The sequence below is a fragment of the Atractosteus spatula genome, chromosome 3 (assembly GCF_055471065.1).
Source record: "Atractosteus spatula isolate fAtrSpa1 chromosome 3, fAtrSpa1.hap1, whole genome shotgun sequence".
NCBI classification, from domain to species: Eukaryota; Metazoa; Chordata; class Actinopteri; order Semionotiformes; family Lepisosteidae; genus Atractosteus; species Atractosteus spatula.
In genome coordinates, this window is record NC_142708.1 from 56,435,494 (window position 1) to 56,454,575 (window position 19,082).

At 37.1% G+C, this 19,082-nt stretch overlaps 1 protein-coding gene across 1 annotated transcript in view; it reads right to left on the reverse strand.

Annotated features, from left to right (window-relative positions):
* Positions 1–2,013: 2,013 nt before the first annotated feature.
* The window catches only part of ctif (cap binding complex dependent translation initiation factor), a 130,102-nt gene continuing 113,033 nt past the window's right edge, over positions 2,014–19,082 (reverse strand). Inside the window, exons 13-14 of the mRNA XM_088911033.1 lie at positions 7,476–7,529; positions 2,014–3,211 (exon numbers count right to left, since the gene is read on the reverse strand). Coding sequence (XP_088767159.1) covers positions 2,996–3,211; positions 7,476–7,529 — 270 coding nt within the window. The 3' untranslated portion in view covers positions 2,014–2,995. The remainder of the gene's footprint in view (positions 3,212–7,475; positions 7,530–19,082) is intronic.

Here is a 19,082-nt window from a genome sequence, read left to right on the forward strand (position 1 = left end):
GCCACCAAAAGCAGTGTGGCCAGCTTGTCTCTTTCAAATACATATACAGTAAAACCAGCATTTACAAAGTTTAAAATTAAAAAGAAAAAAGCTTTTTAAAGTGACACACAAGTCTGATACTGAATATGTTCAGATGAGCCATCATGTACATTGTGGATTTCTTACTTTATAGTTTTTAAAACAGTTTACAGTATGTTGCTTCACTAATATTTCAGTAACAAATACAGGAGTGAAATGGCTGAGGTGTTCAAGGAATTTTTCTCACTTTAAGCTATGACTTTGGCTCTTTGTGCTTCCTAAACAAGGAGAACCCTTAGAGATTTTTGTTACTGTACCAATGAGGGAGTGTATTGGTTGGTTTACAACTGCAGGCTTGCCTGCGGCAGAGGTTTATGCTGCAAAGAAAAGACAATTCTAACAAGGACACCTCTTTGAAACCCAAAAACAAACAAACAAGCAGCAGAGTCTTAGACGAAACATCACTGAATTTCCTTAGCCAGACATAATGGTGACACTTTTTATTCAATTTAAAGGGATAACTAATCAAGATGTAAAGGTTCTACTGTCATATTTAATCCATAGCTTAATATTATAAAAGAATGTTTTTTTAATTTCAATAATGCTGCATTTACTCAACATAATGAAGAAAGAGCAAAGGCATTTAACAACTGCAGTGCTGGAATTTTAATTGGTTACTGCTATGAAAGTGATTTTTCTCTCATTTAATGACAAACACTTAAACCTTTAAGGGAGAATTGTTTGAATTTTGATTTAATTAGACAAGTTGCCTTTTGTTTTATTTTTGCAGTAGTGGCAGCACATGGCCAGAGTTGCTTTAACTAATGAGGAGTTTTCTCTCACCTAAGACAGGAGATATTCTGACCATTATAAGAAAACCCAGTAAAGGTTTACTCATGGAAAGAAATGAAGGAGCTACATCTAAAAGGAGGTTGTGTGTCCTACAATGCTTGCTAACATTTAAATGGCTTTCAGAGACAAGTTTCAGATGAATTTTAAGGACTTTTCTTGATAGATCTCAGTGATTCTAAAAGCCACCAATACCTCAGTGTAAACAGAGGCTTCAGAATAGACCAGACCAGAGAGCACTGATCAAAGGCAACTTCATGTGAAAGAACATTCTACATAACCAACTGTCCACAGATGAGCCGTATTTAGAAATGGGCTGCAGCACAGGTCACTGCATTCAAAAGTTATGGGAGACTATGTTCTTACAACAACACAACCTTCTGGAACCTCTCTTTGTGATTTAAAAAAAGATATTTTGTTGCCTGTCGAAGTAAAAGATGAAACTCAAAATGTACAAACATCACACTGTGATGTTAAATGTCCATGTGTATCAGTAAAATGACATCAAAACCACATCATATAAAATCTCTAAAAAGAAAAGAACACTATGTTAAAATATCACTTCAAGGCTTGTACTCTTGTTGATAAGAGAAAATGACATGACTATCCACCCAAAATGCACTATAAAACTAAGAATGCACCCCGAGCGCGGTTCTAAAATTGCTAATGCAAATTTAAATTTGGTAGGATGCTCACAGGCACCCCAAAATACTTCTTAAATAATGAGAATGTTCCACAATATTTTGAGATACATATCCACCCTGCTTGAAAACCATGACAATATTTTAGATAATTTTATAAAGATGTCTTTAAATCATAAATAATTGTTTTGACTTGCCTGAAGTATACACATTTGCTCAAGCTGGGATAATGGAAAATACTACATGGTAAATGATTTTATCACCTGCAAATAATGAAACACAAATCTGAAATATATATACATACGTGTGTGTATATATAAAAACTTGCAAAGACATCCACTGCAAATTGGTTAAATTACAGCCCACGCTTAGGAAGGCTTTTCAGCTACTAGAGAAAGCTTAATTTCATGCTTGCTTTTTATGTTTTTCAAGCCTTTTTTGTAAGCTGCAATTTGCAGAGAATAGTCCATTTCTATTACAGTATGTACATTCAGTGACGGTAAACTACAAAATGTAGCAGTTGACAAGGCCTCTGGTCTCTCCAATTCTTTGAATAGTCTCAAATGATTCTTCTAGTTAAAAGCCTTCCCTACAGTCCAACCCTTTATTCTTTAGCTATTGAAGCTTCTGACACTACCCCATATGACTGTTCAGTTTTTTTTCCTTTTAAAGCAATCGCCTTAAAACAGTGCAAAATAAATTAAACCCGTGCAATAGGTCTACCCTAGAATTTCAAATCATTTTCGAAACATGATTTAAAATAATAATAATAATAATATCATAATATCAATAACAACAATGACATCATTATGGACGAGCCCAGTTTGATGTAGACAGAAAGACAAAAGCAAGCGGCTTGCTGCTCTCTTGCTCTCGTTTGTTCAGCTCGAAAGATCTAACTCGGAACGTGCCTTCCCATTGTCACTCCTGAAGCCATCTGCTGCTGGCAGCCAGTCTGTGGGCCAGAGAGGCCCGCACACAATGGCACAGTCAAACAATGCCATGCCCGGCTTTCGCCTTCTCTCTCCAGTCTAACTCCTTTGACCTCTCTGACAGCAGACACCCCTGACTTGTGAAAAGGGTCTCTACGAAACAATACGCAAGTGTTTGTGCTGGAGGATGGTGACGGGGGTGCTTGAAAAAAGGGGAGGCTGGTTGGCACGCGAACACAAAAGAGCAAAGAGAATCCCCCCCTCCCACCCCAAGTCACATCCCCAAATCTGTCCCCTGCTCGTTTTCTCCCTCACAGCATGCTGGGACATCGCCCCGCACTCCTCTTTTTTTGTTCTCAGTCTGATGAGCTTCGCTGTGTCTCATTATCAACGGTGTGTGAATGACGAGCCCACCCTTCAGCACAGACGGTGGCGACGGTAACCCTGACACGCCTTCCTGTCTGTCCAACCACCCGCCCCACCCCCACCAACCCACCCACCCACATATCCCATCACCCCCGCCCGCAGCCTGGCTTCCTCTTCTGATGCGGGGCCTCAAGCTGTGAGTTTCTGGATGGTCCTGTTGTAGTACTGGGTGGTGAGGGCCTCCAGTGGGTTCCAGTGATAGGCATGCAGCTCTATGACCTCCATCAGCAGGGAGCGCGTCAGCTGGGACTCAGAAGGGCACAGCATCTTGTCTCGCGCCACTGCCAGGAGGTCTGTCATCATCTCGGGCAGCTGCTCCTCCAGCAGTTTGCCAGTGCTCTGCAGCTGTCGGCAAACACAGAGATGGACGAAGAGAGGAAAGAAAGAAGAGAGGTGGAGCGAGGAAGACTTGAGGTCAGCGCTTGCAAACGCAGGCTCTGAAATTCTAATTTGTCAAGGGAAAAAGAAGACTTCAAAGCAGGCATCTTCTACAGAGACAAAATAAAGCCTTGAAAGGTCTCCATTGACTGCAGGCTGGCTTCCAAGCAGTTCTTTTTACCATACAATGAAACCTCTTTAAGAATAGAAATTAAAAGCGAAGTAACATTATTGTTAATCATGCAAGGGTTTCTTTTAAGATTCCAAATGTGCCTTGCTGGTATATTTCAAAAAAGGTCCCTGAGCATTCTATTTCAGAGTGCTTTCACCAAAAATGTTACTGCAACATAAAATAAAAAATAATCTCACTCCTTTATTTTGAAAAACTAGCTAATCTGAACCCAACTCGTGTAACTGTTGTGAGCCTATGCTTCAATATACAGTACACATTTCTTAAATTAGGTAGCAGGTGCTACATAGCTAAAAAATTCTGTTAATATAAGATTTTATTACTTATACTATAACCCAGTGCAATTTGCAAGGTTTTGTGCAACTCATTGTAACTCATTGTAAGGTTTAGGTTTAGGTCAAAAGAGGTCACAATATTGCATCCATTAGAGCACCGGTAGTATTAGAATGGTAGTATTCTATGTAAACTGAATGACATTGTTTAAGAGCTACAGCAATATTTATGTAATACAGTATTAGCAATAACAGTTTACAGGATGTGGTATAAGATTTACTAGGTTCAAGAATTACTAATGTTTTATACTGTAAAGTATAATTAAAGTTAAAACGTTACTGCATAATTCATATTTTACAGGGTATAGGATTAATACTATACTGGGTATACTATTCATAATTTTATATGGATTGTATTAATTCTGGGCAGTGTGCATCTTGTTGTTGGGGAGCTGGAGCTTGTTCCACGTAGTAAAGGACACAAGGCAGGATACACCCTGGATGTGATGCAAGTTCATTGCAATGCACACACAAACACACACACTCACACTCAGGGCCAGAAGACAATTAATTTACCAAGTATGTTTTGGATTGTAGGTGGAAAACAGAGCACCTGGACGATACCCGAGCAAACATGGGGAAAACACAAAAACTCCACAAAGATAGCACACCAAATACTCAACCCAGGACCCCAGTGCTGCGAGGCACCCAAATAGCTGTTTGGTTGATAATTAAAAATGGAAACTAAACCTGAACCATTTATCTAGTAAATATACAAGGAGGGTAGGCAAATAACATTATTTGTTAGAAATTATAGTCTACCACTGGCTTAGACAAGCAGTGTATTTCAGCAAATGTCAAAACAAGATGACAGCCATATGCGATTTGCTCACATATGTGATGTCCATTAGTCTAACGAAGAGTAAATGTTAGGAAACATAATTATAATACAGCCTTGTCAGAACTGAGGATGCAATCAAATGAAGCATCAGTAATATGAAACAATCTGGATAGTCCAAACAGACTATGTTACATATTTTTTTTAGGCTCAAGAAGCAGTTACCCTGACAGAAGAGTAGCTGGTTGCAAAGAATCAGAGATGTCTGCTTCTTCCCAGGGTAAACCAGCTCAGCCAGTCAGCCATGCTTAAAGAACATGCTTGGGAATAATTTAATAGGCATTTGGGTTTGACTGACCTTACGGAAGGGGCTCTTTATCTCATGTACAGCATAATCTCTGAATCAGGGCACTCAATCCCTGAGCAATCCTTACTCACTACAGCAGTAGTCACCCTACTAGGTACACATTCTTTGTGCTCTACATGCTGTCGATTGTACAGAACATTATAAAATTTTGGGTTACATTAGTTTTTTTAATTTATTCTGAATAAATTCAAGCACTCTCAAACCTATAGAGGGCTCCAAAGCGTAAATACAAACGTCTAAAACAACTTTCTACTTTTCGGCATGGGATAAAAAAAAAGCTTTCCTCCAATCTTGTTTTTTGGAACAAAGGCAAGCTGTAAAATAGTGATAATAGTCCACATTCAGTTATTGTTAAAAAAAGGGCCAGTTTCAGAGTGCACAAATGAATTCATAATTATTTCACCAATGTATAATAAAGTGAATCAGAATGGATTTTGCAAGGGGATTAATAAAAGCCTCCTTTAAAAAAATGCAATCCCATAGCAAAAGATTTGGACATCTTTGTATTAACAAACACATAACCTGCCTCTATCTACTTCTAATTAATGTGGGGCCACTACGTTTTTTCCTTGTGCAATGATAATTGAAATGACATACTGTAGTATGGCACTTACATCATGAGTAGATAAGTGGTGAGTTTTTCTGTACATTAACAGTGTCGTTGCGATACTGCTGCTGACTTGTCATTTGGTAAATGAAAGGTACATTGCCTATGGTGCTCATAAAATTATCATACAGGACATCATGCCCTTGAGTTCACCTCCCTTAGACTATGTCTGATGTCTGATCTTAACAAACCGGCCTAGAGAAGAGGGACTTGGGAGTGATAAGCCACACTTTAAACTTGCTCAAGCCAAGATTAATAGTTTATGAGATTCTTCCAGGAAAAACCCCCATCTTCATCAAACTCCTCCAGCTTAGTCCTGACTGTCCTGCAGAATTTACATTAAGTGCATGGCCTTAATGTTGAATTGTGTCTCCAAATTAATGACATTGCAGTTTTTATACTATACATTAGATGGATGGCACTGTGGAATGGTGGCAGAGTGATTAGTAATGGTGCCTTGCAATTGTTGCCAGTTCTAAGACCCTAGAGCCCTTTTCCTTGGGTGCAATCTGCATGGAGCTTGTATCTTTTCCCTGTGTTTGTGTGGGATTCCTCTGGTTTCCTACTACAGTTCAAAGACATACTTGGCTTCTTCATAATTGACTTCTGAGAAAATTGTCCCTGATGGAAGTGTGTGTGTGTGTGCGTGTCTGTGATGTACTGGCATCCTGTCCAGAGTGTATCTTGCCTTGTGCCTGCTGCTTGCCAGGACAGGCTCAAGTTCCCCCTCGACTGTATTGGACAAAATGTCTAAAAAATGGATGGATGTACAGTATTATCTTACGTGTAAAATCCGATAAGAGCATTAGAAACTGCTGGCAACTAATGCTGATGTAGACTGCAAATTATTTATTCTCCAAAAACAGATCAAGTTAAACCTTTAACTGTTCATTTTTCCATGGCTGAAAAGTTTATACTGCTACAGTTTGTTTTACAAACTGTTTATTGTACCTTAAGGGAAAAAAAAAAGATTTTTCTTCCGGCTCTTTCAATTGGTAGTTCAGCTTTTTAATGTTTACTAGTCTCCTTCAAGACTTAATTGTATTTTTATGAGGCAAATACAGTAACACTGGCCAGACAAGAGCAATATGTGAAGATGCAAAACAGTGCTAGGCTTTCTCTTGTTGTGAAAAATACTGCAGAACATTAGTTCCCTTTTCACACTGCACAAAGATTAAAGAACCATCAACAACGTTTGTGCTTATCACACAAATGCATATCAAATTTTGTATATTCATAATTAATTAACTATAAAGCATTAAGCTTTAGTTAGGACAAAATTTAATTGAATGAAATAGTTCCTTGTTGAAGATGAATAAATTGCTATATTCATAAAAGCTTCAGTAAAAGGTTTAGATTTTGAAGAAACATTTTTCTTTTTGCCTTTCACTGTCCAGTACCCATCATTGGTAAAAGAAAGCAATGCTTAACCTTCAAAGAAAAAATCTACAGAAATATTTATCTGTGACTAAAATAGAATATTACTGGCAAAGTCCTAGAAATGGGTTTGAAATGGGTTCGAACTGGGCCCACTGAAGTTTAAATTAGTTTGCTTTGCCTTCAATAATGTCTCATTACAGAATCCTGAATGTAAAGCAGATGATGATTCTCACATAAGACCTGATATCAGGCTACAGTATGGGCTTCTTCATCAGCATCTTGGATTATTTCCAGAGTGTTTTACATTATTGCTTTTTGACATCTTTAAAAGGTTCTTTAAAAGAGAGGCATTCCCCGTTTCACAGATAAAATTAGTAAAATGAAAGTAAAATAACTTTAAAGTAAATCTCTCTCAGAACCGCACTGCGCTGAGAGAATAATGGCTCAATTTTAGCTTGAACAAGAGAAAAGAATGTACGAATGAACAGAAGGAACCAAGAGACACCTAAAACACAGAAAAAGTATGAGAGGAATTTCATATTTTTAGAGGAAGATTTCTATGTAAAGGTACTCTTACCTCCATGGAGCAGCATAAGACAGCATCTTCTTTTACATCTTGTGACTCTAGCAACTGCAAAGAACAAAAAGCAAAACACATTTATATAACTGTCAGTTTAACTAAACAAAAGAGGCATCTAGCAATATACTGCCATTATATATTACACCTGCTGTCTTATGTACGTAACACAGCAGGTGTATGCACCAGTCACTGTTAATGAATTATTAGTGAGAAATTCTCAAACTTTTGAAAATTTCTATTCTTTCACAAAAATACACTTTTCTTAGTGTAAGAGAAGTTCACTTGTCATTTATTTCCAAGACTCAAACTCACCATAGAAACCAAATAATGAAGTAATAATCACTTGTTCCAGCTAGGATAACTTAAAATGTCTCTTGTTGATTAAAACCAAAAGGTGTTTTTAGTTCAGATGGAAAATCAAATATATTGTCCAGGCTAGACTTAAGTTTTCACCACATGAACAATGTCAGTGGTTCACTTTACTGCTCCTCCATCATCCAAAGGTGAAGCTCACATGGCTTCTCCAAGAAAAGGAGCACAAAGACTGACAGACCTGTGTTCCTATCATGAGATCATTTGGGTGAATCTGTGAGAAAAAAACGGGGACAGCAGTTTTCATTCCTGTTCCTTCTGTAAGGCATGTCCTCATGGGCAGTTTTTTAATTTAATTACAACCACATAAACCAAAAGAGAACCATTTCTCATAATTGTTATGACATGTCCATTTATATAGCAGGGAATTTACGGGACGAATCTGTGTAAATACCTTTCACAAGTGTACAACAGCAGAGTCCCATCAGGAACTTAAACCCTCAACCCTTCAGTCTACTCTATGCCTAGTCACTGCCTATAGTCTGCTGCCACTCATAAGTCACATCCTAAGGGCCTAGTTTCTTATATACTTGGGGGGAGGGTTGCTGGAGGGGCAACTCTGACTTGGTTTACTAGTTTACATCAGTGATGACCTGTGAGCTCCCCAGGCTGGTCCCAAGAGCAAGATGGCTTCTACTTTTCATCTCATTTTTACACTCTTCCTTTCTTATTTAGACTTGATCAGTAGGTTGTCATTTGTTGCCAAGTTTTTAAATACCAAAGAGCAAGAAGCACAAGGATTGTGCATCTCCAAGGTTGGAATAATCTACCACTTGTTCCTGCGCAGGTTATTTGATGCTCCCAGTAACAACATGAGAAACTGTATTTAATATAATATCCTTGTGACCAGTGGTTCCTAGTGCTGGTGATAATTCATGATGGACTATTTTTTGAAGTGCTTAAGAAGTGATAAATTGGAAAAAGTGCACTCTAGGATAGAATAATTTTTTATTAGGGGTTTAAGGTCTGATTTATGCTTAATGTAAGACCAGTACAGAGTAGTTTTCATAGTTAAAGCAACTGCAAAGAGTAGCAATAAACAGACCAGGTCCAAATTTGGGAATTTCAAATGACCAAGATGCAGGCTTTATATAAAACTTCTTTATACTCCCAAGCTCTCCCATGTTCCACCTCCTGATGTCAGATGAAAACATAAATAACTAACATTGTGACGCACTTAATGTCTGGTAAAGTTTCAGAGTAAAGACTGGTGGTCAGGCTCTAGAAAATGGACATTTCAAGCACTGTTTAATGTTTCTCAGTAAACGTCATTCAGGCTGACAAGGAGGAAGCTTAGGAGTTGACGTGGTTGCCTCAGGCTGTTCTGGGTTCCCCTGCAGTGTATTGTATTATTTAAAAAATGTACAGTGAAAGCATATGACGTGTTTCCTCAGACTTTCAGTACACTTTATAGTTTATAAAGCAGAGCACACTGCTGGAACAGATACTTTGTCGATAAATATCAGGCATTGACCTTTCCTGAAATTTTGCAGTAAGGTCATTTGCAGCTCTCTAACTCACAGAAAAGATTGAAATCCTCTGGTGTACAGAGAGCAGAGCTTTAAGAGAAATAATTTGAACTCCAAGCATTCATATAGATAGGAGAAAGGAAAAACACTCACATTGACTAAATAGGTGGATTGCATTGGACTTTCTACAATATATAAACTGTGCCAATTTAGATCTGCGAACTGGCAGTTGAATATTCAGCTCATCACAACACATTTTGGCGATTATGATATACTGTAGATAACTCAGTCTAGGAAAATTCCCTGTGCGTCCCACACGTTTTATGAGGGAGTACTATTACATCCCTTTAGTACTTTTGTTTCCCAATTCACTTGTTAAAAGCACAAAATCATCTGTAATTTAACATTCTAATAAACTAAGAGTTTCATAGTAGTAATCCAATATGGGATGAAATTTACTCATGATTTTAATATGGAAGATATGAAAGAAGTTTAAATAGGAGTTAAGGTTCCATCACTGTGGAGACTATAGCACACATAATATATTTTAGTACCTAACATATCCATTAATAAGCGTATCAGCTTTGCCTCTAAATTTGTTTTGCCCACTAAATTATTTTTCCTCTGCCACAAAGACAAGGCAGCACTCCTTTGGGAGTGGTATCTTCTGAAAAATCTCATTATGAATGGAGGAAGACCGCCAATTACATTAGTTTAGGAGACAGCAACTTGTAACCTCATGTGTCCTGCAGAACACTTGAGACAGATTTTCAGCTTTGCCTTTTGGATCAGTCCAGAGGGAAGATTTACCTGCACCAGATGGACTGAGCTCATGTGGCTAAACCGATTTTAAAAGTCCTTTGGATCAAACACTGGGGTCAGTCTGCCCTCCCTGAGGCTAGGAGGTGACAGAATGTCAGTAAGAGCTGACCAGGATTCACTGAACCTATATACTTAATTTACATCTTCAAATGCCAATGAGAAATGAGACACTCAAGCTTGGGTTAAGAAAGAAAAGAAACCAAAAGAAGCAGAATACGAGGTTTGTGCCAACCCTTTCAAAATAAACTTTTCTGAAGGCATTATTTAGAGCACCTAAACACAGCCAATCTCTTCTTACCTTGTTTAATAAATAGCAGGGAATACTCTAACCATGCTAAACATTAAATTTAGGGCAGGGCAGTAACACAGGGACCTCTTTGTTAAAGGTGGAGGACTTTGTGAAAGAGACGATCAAAAGCAGTGCAGAGCAGGTCTGGACACTGTCTGAGAAATGGCTGACAAGTGAGGGCGATAAAGGTAGCGAACCTTAGCCTGTACCAACTGCCCTCCACACCACTGGAAACTAAAGAGACCAGGCATGCAGAGATTTTTTTGTATTTGATGTTTGATGTGATCTTAAGCAACATGGTGATGTTATGAGAAAAAAGGCAATCCAAATATTACTGATTCTAACTGATACATTCATTTCCTTTTCAACAGTAATGTGAAACCTCAAATTATGTTTCTATGTTTGCTACAGTTTACTGAGAAAACTGAGCAGCTACATACTTTTGCCGTTATATCATACATGGATGTGATTATTCCTTTATAGACTTACAGAAAAATACATACAGGTGATGTTTGCTTTATTTGGATGTCATTGAATACCAACTCCTTCTCCAGAAATCTTAATGTTATCACACAGATATCATGTTTATCTATGCTACAGTATATGCCGGAACTGTACAGAGAAACGAGTTGATACAGTAAGTTTACAGGTTGCTGCTTTATGAAACCAACCTTTGTAGAGTGAATATTTCAGAGCTGAGTAGAACAGAAACAACTATAATAACATATCAGATTTTGGTACCATGTTAGTTTAGGGGTTGCAAATGACTTTATGATTACATAAATGATTAATCCTCAAGGATACATTGATAAAGCATATAAAAATCAGAAGAATCTGACTTTTGTTAATAAACATCCACTTATTAAAAGGAACAAGTTCCTAGCATGTTAAAACTAAGTGGTTATTTATTATTGGTTAGAAATAATATACCAATGGAATCGATGACTCCTGAAATGCGTCTTGTACTTCAGTAGTGTTTTATGAATTAGAAACAGTTAATAAAGGAAATTTTAAATTTAATGCACACTAGATACTTACACTCTTTTCCACTGTGCAGTTTATTTCCTGTACACAGAAACAAGTTATAGATATAAGACCTTTTTATCCCTTTTGTGCTCTTTAATATTGTTGTCAGAATATTTTTGTATATTAATCCAACGTAAGTATTTTCAGTTATGCAAATTAATCAAAATGAGTTAATAAAGAGGATCACAAAAGAAAAATAAAGAAAATAGAAATATTTTTTTTCCCTAAATGTCACCGCAGTCAAGCTTCAGGTACTTTTAAGATACATTTATCAGATGGTTTTCGAGTTGTTTCTTAGCTGGTTTAGTGCAGTAAAAACAGAACTACACAGCCATTCTAATCAGCCTCTTGCAGGCTCAGAGTCCTAGGTGCAGTGAAGACTCAAATCAACCTTACGACAGCTCATAGGAGGAGGAATATTTTAAGACAATGTTGGTAGTGCAAACTCAATCCTTACTGAAAACAGTAACAGCCAATCACAACAAAATCATCTGTATCTGTCATTTAAGATATTACTAATCTACAATGCAATACAAAGCTTTCAAAACAGTACTTTAGTTTCACTTTTGGCCCCATTTAACAATTTATTAAAAGCAATTGCACATCCTCAATGAAAATGTGAGCCACAAGCATGACTGTTGGGATCATTTTTGGTTACATTCCTATGTGTTAAACAAGGGGTAAATAAAAAACAAATGTGTAACACGGTGTGTCCACTAATTATGAGAACAGAACATTTCTTACATTTAGATTTTATTCTGTAAAACTGCAATGTTTTTTAAACATTTTTGTCAGTTCTAAAATAAATATTGTCTTTTGTTATCAGCGTTTTGCCACCCCCCTGTTGCAAAACATGAAAGACACAAGAAAGAGTGATACATAAACAGGAATATTCTTGATATTGTTAAATTAAAATGCACATTAAACTAGCTTTCCCTGTACCAAAAATATTGAAGTCTGCCTTCATAGAATGATATGCCGAAAGCAGAAAATGCTGTTTTGGCAGCATTTCAGAATAATTTTTCACTTGATAAAATTCAGAAACTTGTCAGTGACTTTTCACTTCATACTGACACATAATTTCACAGACACTGTGTGTATGTGTGTGTGTGTCAGGTGGTGCAACTGGAAGTGCAGTAAGAAATCTATTTGTTCATCAGTACACCTGAAAGAATCTAGAGACACATTTTGGGTTACCATTGCTTCATACTCTATGATGTACTAGATTATGGTCCATATAGTCCAAAACGAAGTCAGTTGTGCAATATATTAAGGAATTTCATATGAACTGTATGAGTCTTTTGTAGCCCTAAATCTTTAATTTCTTTCCCTTTTTTCTTTTGTCTTAAGCAAGGAAAAAATATTAGTTTGTATTTTGTCAGTCTAAGATGTACATTTTTAAACCATTTCAGAATAACACTAAATAAAATGCTTTAATATATGACACCAACAGAATATCTTCTTAAAGAACACACAATGTAAAACATTATTTGTAAAACTGTCATTTTGTACAGTACTGCTTTTTTTTATTTCCCCTCCAGATGCACCAGTTTCAACACCAAAAAAACTACAAGAGCATTTGTAGAAAAGATCTAAAGACAGTCATGTAGTCCTACATTTACCCAAAACAACACTAGATATTTATTAATCTCTTAATAAGGCTGAAGCAATTATCTAGACTTGTTCCACCAGGAAACAACAGAGTTCTGGTGCGGTTCTCTTGACACTAAAGGAAAAAAATGGTGAAAGCCATGCAAATAGGACCGCCTCTATTGTTTCATGTGCTTATTCTGTCAATGAAAGCAGGTTGAAGCAAGACATCTAAATAGGGACTCTGGGTTCAAATCTGGCATGGTGCCTAGATGGAAGTACTTAAAGTGATAGGCAACATATATCCAAATGGAAAAACACTGTATTCCAGTGATACTGTAGATTTTTCCTTTTTTCTTTTTTGCCGACCAGCAGCATTGATTTTAAAATATTCATACAAATATTCTTTGAAGACATCTGTACTTACAATTTGCTGCTCAAAATCATCCTTTGAATGATTGTTCAGAATAAACATACAGTATGAATAAAGAATGTAGAAGAACTACTGTTAGAGAATGTGTCATTTTACCTCATAACTTAATTTACAATAAACATATTTCATACATAAATTCCACATCTTAGGAATTGGCTTACTGTTTATCTTATCAAATGTTTATCAAAATTCTGTAATAAAACATGAACATTTAATATATAGTATAGCATTGTAACATTGTTATAGTTAACTAAATCATGTGAGCACATCAATTTAAAACATATGTCTCCACTTTGTAAAAACTAATAACCCCGCCAAGACAGTCTCAAATTCCTGAAAATACTTTCTGCAAAGCTTCAGAGTGATTAATGAACCCCACCCCACACCTTTCTAAAGACTAAAAGGACATGAATGATTCACTGTAAACAACTTGAGGTAGGTTGAAGTTTATAATGAATCCCAAACAGCTTATTAGTCATCACTCCAAACAGAGAAGCAGAGTTCAAATCAAGAAAGTAAATGACATGTGTCATTCGGCTTCCATAAAACAGTTAACTTTGAATGATATGAGTTTTGTTCTGCTGTGCAACAAACAAAAATCACATACTGCAGATAAGCAGGTCTAATTCTAATTAAAATGCTGGTTTGGGCATACTGTTGGTTGGTACAGAAATTCACATAGTACTGTGCTGTGTTTGAATGGGTTTTTAGGTTGTTGGTGTCTATACTGAATTTTCTGCATATGGAGATTTCTTCAAAATCCTCAGCTCTATTAGTTTTGGCTACAGTGGTTTTGAACCAATCACCAGAAAGAAAAATTGCATTTTCACAATGTACAATTCATCTACATTACGGATTTCACCTTTATAAACATGTGAAACAATGTATCTGCTGCAACTGAAAACTTGAGGATAGGCAAACTTCAATAAAAATCATGTTTATTTACTAAAATAAACAATCTCCTACCAGGAAAATCCTTAAGGGATGAAACATGTCAATTTTGTAATGACATGGTTACGATTTATGTTAAAAGCATCCCTTTAACTCCATTATGAAAGAAGTCTCTGCTGTAAACAGCGACATTTGTCATTTGTATCAGACAAATGACATTTCCCTCAAAAGGCATGTATGTGAAATAGGTTAATAAGTAAAACTAGGCTTATCCTAGCCCTTTCAAGAAAGAATTGTGTGGTTTGATGATAGTAAAAACAAAGTAACCTTCAAAGCAGGTTTAGCTACCAGCACTAAATATAAGCCCCTTTAGTAAACAGCCTGTTATATTTGGTCATAGATCCAGTTACAGCACAGTACATATTTGTTATATGTGCATTATCAGAAGTTACTTCTCCAATATGATAAACAGTTATTAGGAGCTGAGATATTTAGACTTTTATCTTTTTTTAAATAGGGTGAATGAATGAAAAAAAGTAAACAAGTTACTCTAGATCTGGACATAAACAAGAAAATTGGATGTATCCACGTATTTAAAATCCTCCAAACTTTTGACAACTCAATGTACTTCTTCAGACATTAGTAAAATATTAAACAGTGCAAAATGGAAATACTGGGGAAGTGCTTTTAAAAGTGAGAAAAAAGGAGCCATGGGATTATGGAACTAGCTACCCGACCATGTTGTTGAGAAGCCACTTCTTCATTTCAAGAAACGGCTGGATAAGATTTCCAGAACAATTTAGCTACTAAAACCCAGATGAAATAAATGAGCCAAATAGCCTTGTCTCATTTGCAAACATGCCAATGTAAATAATGAAATCTGTTTAGTCTGTTCCTGGGATTGAGGGGCAGTCATATGATCGGCGTGGCAGTGTTCGTTTGACCTGAGTATGGGTGCGTTTCATTCCTTTGAAATGGAACAAAATATTAAAAATATAAAGGACAGTAAAAAATCAGAAAAGCCCTATTATGCATTTTATCCTAGCTTTGGCCTTTTTGATGGGGCAAGTTTAGAAAATTGGTATATTTGTGATAATACTTTGATTAAAACACCACAGAGTTTATCAATTAAATACTTTTTTTGTAAAGTCCTAGTGACTATCATTTTATTACAGTTATTGTTAAAGTGAATGTTACTTGAATTATTCTGTGTGTAGTGTTCCACATAAGACAACATTCTGCCTACACCATAAACACAAAGATTGTTTCTCAAGAGACCAAAAAGTGTTAATATTGCTGTCATACCCCTAAAGAATACTGCAGAACTAAACTGAGACTGACCTCGCACTGACTCTTCCAAAAATATCTTTCATTTCAGTCCTTGAAATAAAGGCATATTTATCAATTAGATTCTATAATGTACAACCAATAGTTGTACAGGACCCAGAGCTGGTGACCCATAAAATAATTATTGTTAAAAATGAAGACATCTATGCACTGTTAGGATGTGAAGAAAGAATAACAAATGCTTGCACATTAGTAGAAATGTGAATATAAGTAAATTTAAAAGCATGTCATGCTATATCAGTAAAATACTGCAGGGCATAAATGGTAATTATGTCTAGCTAAATTCAAGACTGACTAGAGGGAAATATAGGATAGTTCTTAAAGGGCTTTTCACACTTTTGTATTTAGATGCAGTCACATACATGAACTTGTGCTTCTCCCAGAAGAAAACAACAATTGAAAAAAATACCATGTTCATTAATCGGTCAGAAAAAAGTACTGAAGTGCTACAGTTAAATTCACAAACCCCATACTGTTATTTTATACTAATTTCTAGAAAAAAGTCTGTTCTGTGAAAAAAGATGGTTCTGAATTTTATACAGTCAGAGTAAAGTATATTAAGACTCTGGTGTGATGTATGTATACCACAATATGAAGCATCGACTACAAATGCTTCTAAGAAGTAAGAGAAAGAGTCAAGAAATGCGTCTATTCCTAAGAAAATGTTTTACAATGATTCTCTTCCACACAGCAGACGACTAGTAAAAGCTAATGTGAACAGTCTAAGTACGAATAATGCAGGGAGCTAAAATGGGAGCTAAATGGAATTAGTCATGGGAGAGTTCAATGCAATCAGCCCACAATAGGTATGGCTGGGAGTGAATGAAAGAAACTCCTAAGTCATGTTTAGTCCTGGTGAAGATCTTAGATCATTTAGCCACTAACAATAGGATGGGCCAAATGGCCTCCTATCATCAGAAAGTTTGCTCATTTCCTTAATGTATTTACACTGGACTCTAGGAGATTAAAACTACCGATTTAGCTACACAGCTTTTAGGTCCATGCTTTGTGTGCTTTAAAATTTGTTTCATTGGAAAACAATATTGACATGCCCTTACTGAGTTACAGTTACTAAGCCTGTCTCACCTGAGCCTGTAGTGGCATTTTTAAAAGTCAGATTGTGGCATAAGGTCTTGCAAAAGCATTGTTTCACCTAGGAGTGGCTACTGTGACTAATCAGTTTAATTACGATTAGAACACATAATACGGTGAGATGTAAATGGGTTAATTTATACAGTCGATCACAATCTTCGTCTTTACAAAACACAGCGATGGGGAAAAAAATGATCTGTGCTAAATTCTGAACTTTCTATTAAAAGCTGCAAGCTAAGTACTGTATAAGAAATGAATATTTACTGGATTAATACCATTATCTCATTTAAGAGAGCAACACTGCATGCTAATTCACTCTGGCCTGCTGCTGTACATTCATGCAGAAAGCAAGCTAACTAACCAGAGGCACCTGGCTGGATGCAGGGAGTCCAATCCTATAGGGGACTGCACTGTGCAATTCAGTATCAATATTCTGCTATCAGACAGGACTCTGCTATCTGGAACTCATTATGGCTTATCCTGTGCAGAAGAATATATTGAGGGAACTCTGGTGAAGCGGGTGGGAGGGGACACATTGTTTGAACTGCACAGAAGATATTGCTGTTGCTCTGGTATTTATCCCAGTTTCAAACAGAGAGGCAGAGAACCTGGAGGAATACCCACCCCCCTCCTCCCCCCTACATCATCTGCCAATTAAAGAACTCAATGCAACCGGAATGTCAGGTGCTGGAGGAATGGAAATATCCTGAGGCGCAAGACTACTGTTAAGTCTGTAATTAGAGTGCTAACAGCAGGATCAAGCTGGGGAGGGCGACTGCGTCTGCATCCGCGGTTTGAACATAGAGGTATGGGGGTGGGAGTGGCTGGCAGAGGGAGTGACTGCCAAATGTGCAGAAGGCAAGAGGGAGACTGATTGGTGCGTGGGTGGCCAGTGGTAGCAATCTTTAACCATTGTCAGTTTCAATGTGACTTCAATTAAAACCAGAATGCCGCAGAAGATTTTTTGGGCCACTTATTCTGAAAAGAATGAAGAAGTCAGTTATCATTTCCAATCCCATATGATGTTCCACCATGTGAAAATATAACGGAACTATCCAGGTTTCTCACACTACCATGTGCGTCCACGGTAGAAAGGATTAGCCTTCTGTGCGACTTTCAAGGGGAAGATATGGAGGTACCAGTTGGTTTTTGCCTCCTGTTTTTATGCTAGGTGTTGATGTGCACACACATACATACACACAACTTCTTTTTCAATGGTAACCCATCTGAACACAGCAGAGCTCTGCATCATCTGCATAAGAGAAGAATATCACCCTTCAGGGGAAGGATCAGGATACAGAGACAGTATTAGGATCACTAAGACATGACAGAGATTGTCCCTCCAATGGTAGAGCAGTTCTTTTTCAGGACACTGAAACTATGCCTGTGCAAGTAAGACTTTTCAACATTTTTACTCCATTAATAAACTCCAGTGAGTGAACGCGATGTCTCACAAATCAGTGGAACAGATTTGTCCTACTCATCCACTTGAAAATATTTTTTTTTGACAAACTCATATCCAGAATACCATCTTCTGTACATCTCCAGAAAGGAGAACATGCTGTAAAGGTTTGAAAACGTGAAAATGTGGGTATTTGATTGAAAAAACTGAACATTGAACATTGAAGGGACAAAACATCTTTACATTTGTAGAACAGAAAGGGATACGGTAAAGGCATAAGAACTACACAGGCTGCATGCTGCACACTGACACAACAGCTTCCCGTTCAAATGGTGTTTATAATTCAAAGTCATTTACTGGACACTTCCTGTCTGTCCCTTTTGAGTGTTTATAGACATTAAAGAAAAAGTACATGAATCTTTCATATTCATCTGATGCTAGTAGAATACTCGCTGAGATCAGTGTCTGTGTGGAGGAGGTAAGCTTGTTACAATCTGTGAGTGGGCGTATTAGTGTGTCGACAGGCCCAGTAGACTTTACGTGGCAACAGAGCTTGTGAGTAGGTGGGTGTCACTTAGATTTCACACTTTCGGCTGAGAGTTCCTTCTACAAGTATTGAGAAGTAGTCCACAGAGAATGCACTGCTTCAGTTTATAAAAAAAAGTGTACGATAATTTAAATAGCTGTGTGCAAGTGTAAATGCATGTGTGTGTGTGGGGGGGGGTGCTGTCAGACGTTTAATTTGTACAATAATCTGCATATTTTACAAATTAACCAATGAAGAGTGGAAACACTTGTCTAAATCAAACTTAATTCTCAGCGTGAGCTCTACTGTGAAAACGTAACAACTGCTGGGAAGGTTACAAAAAGG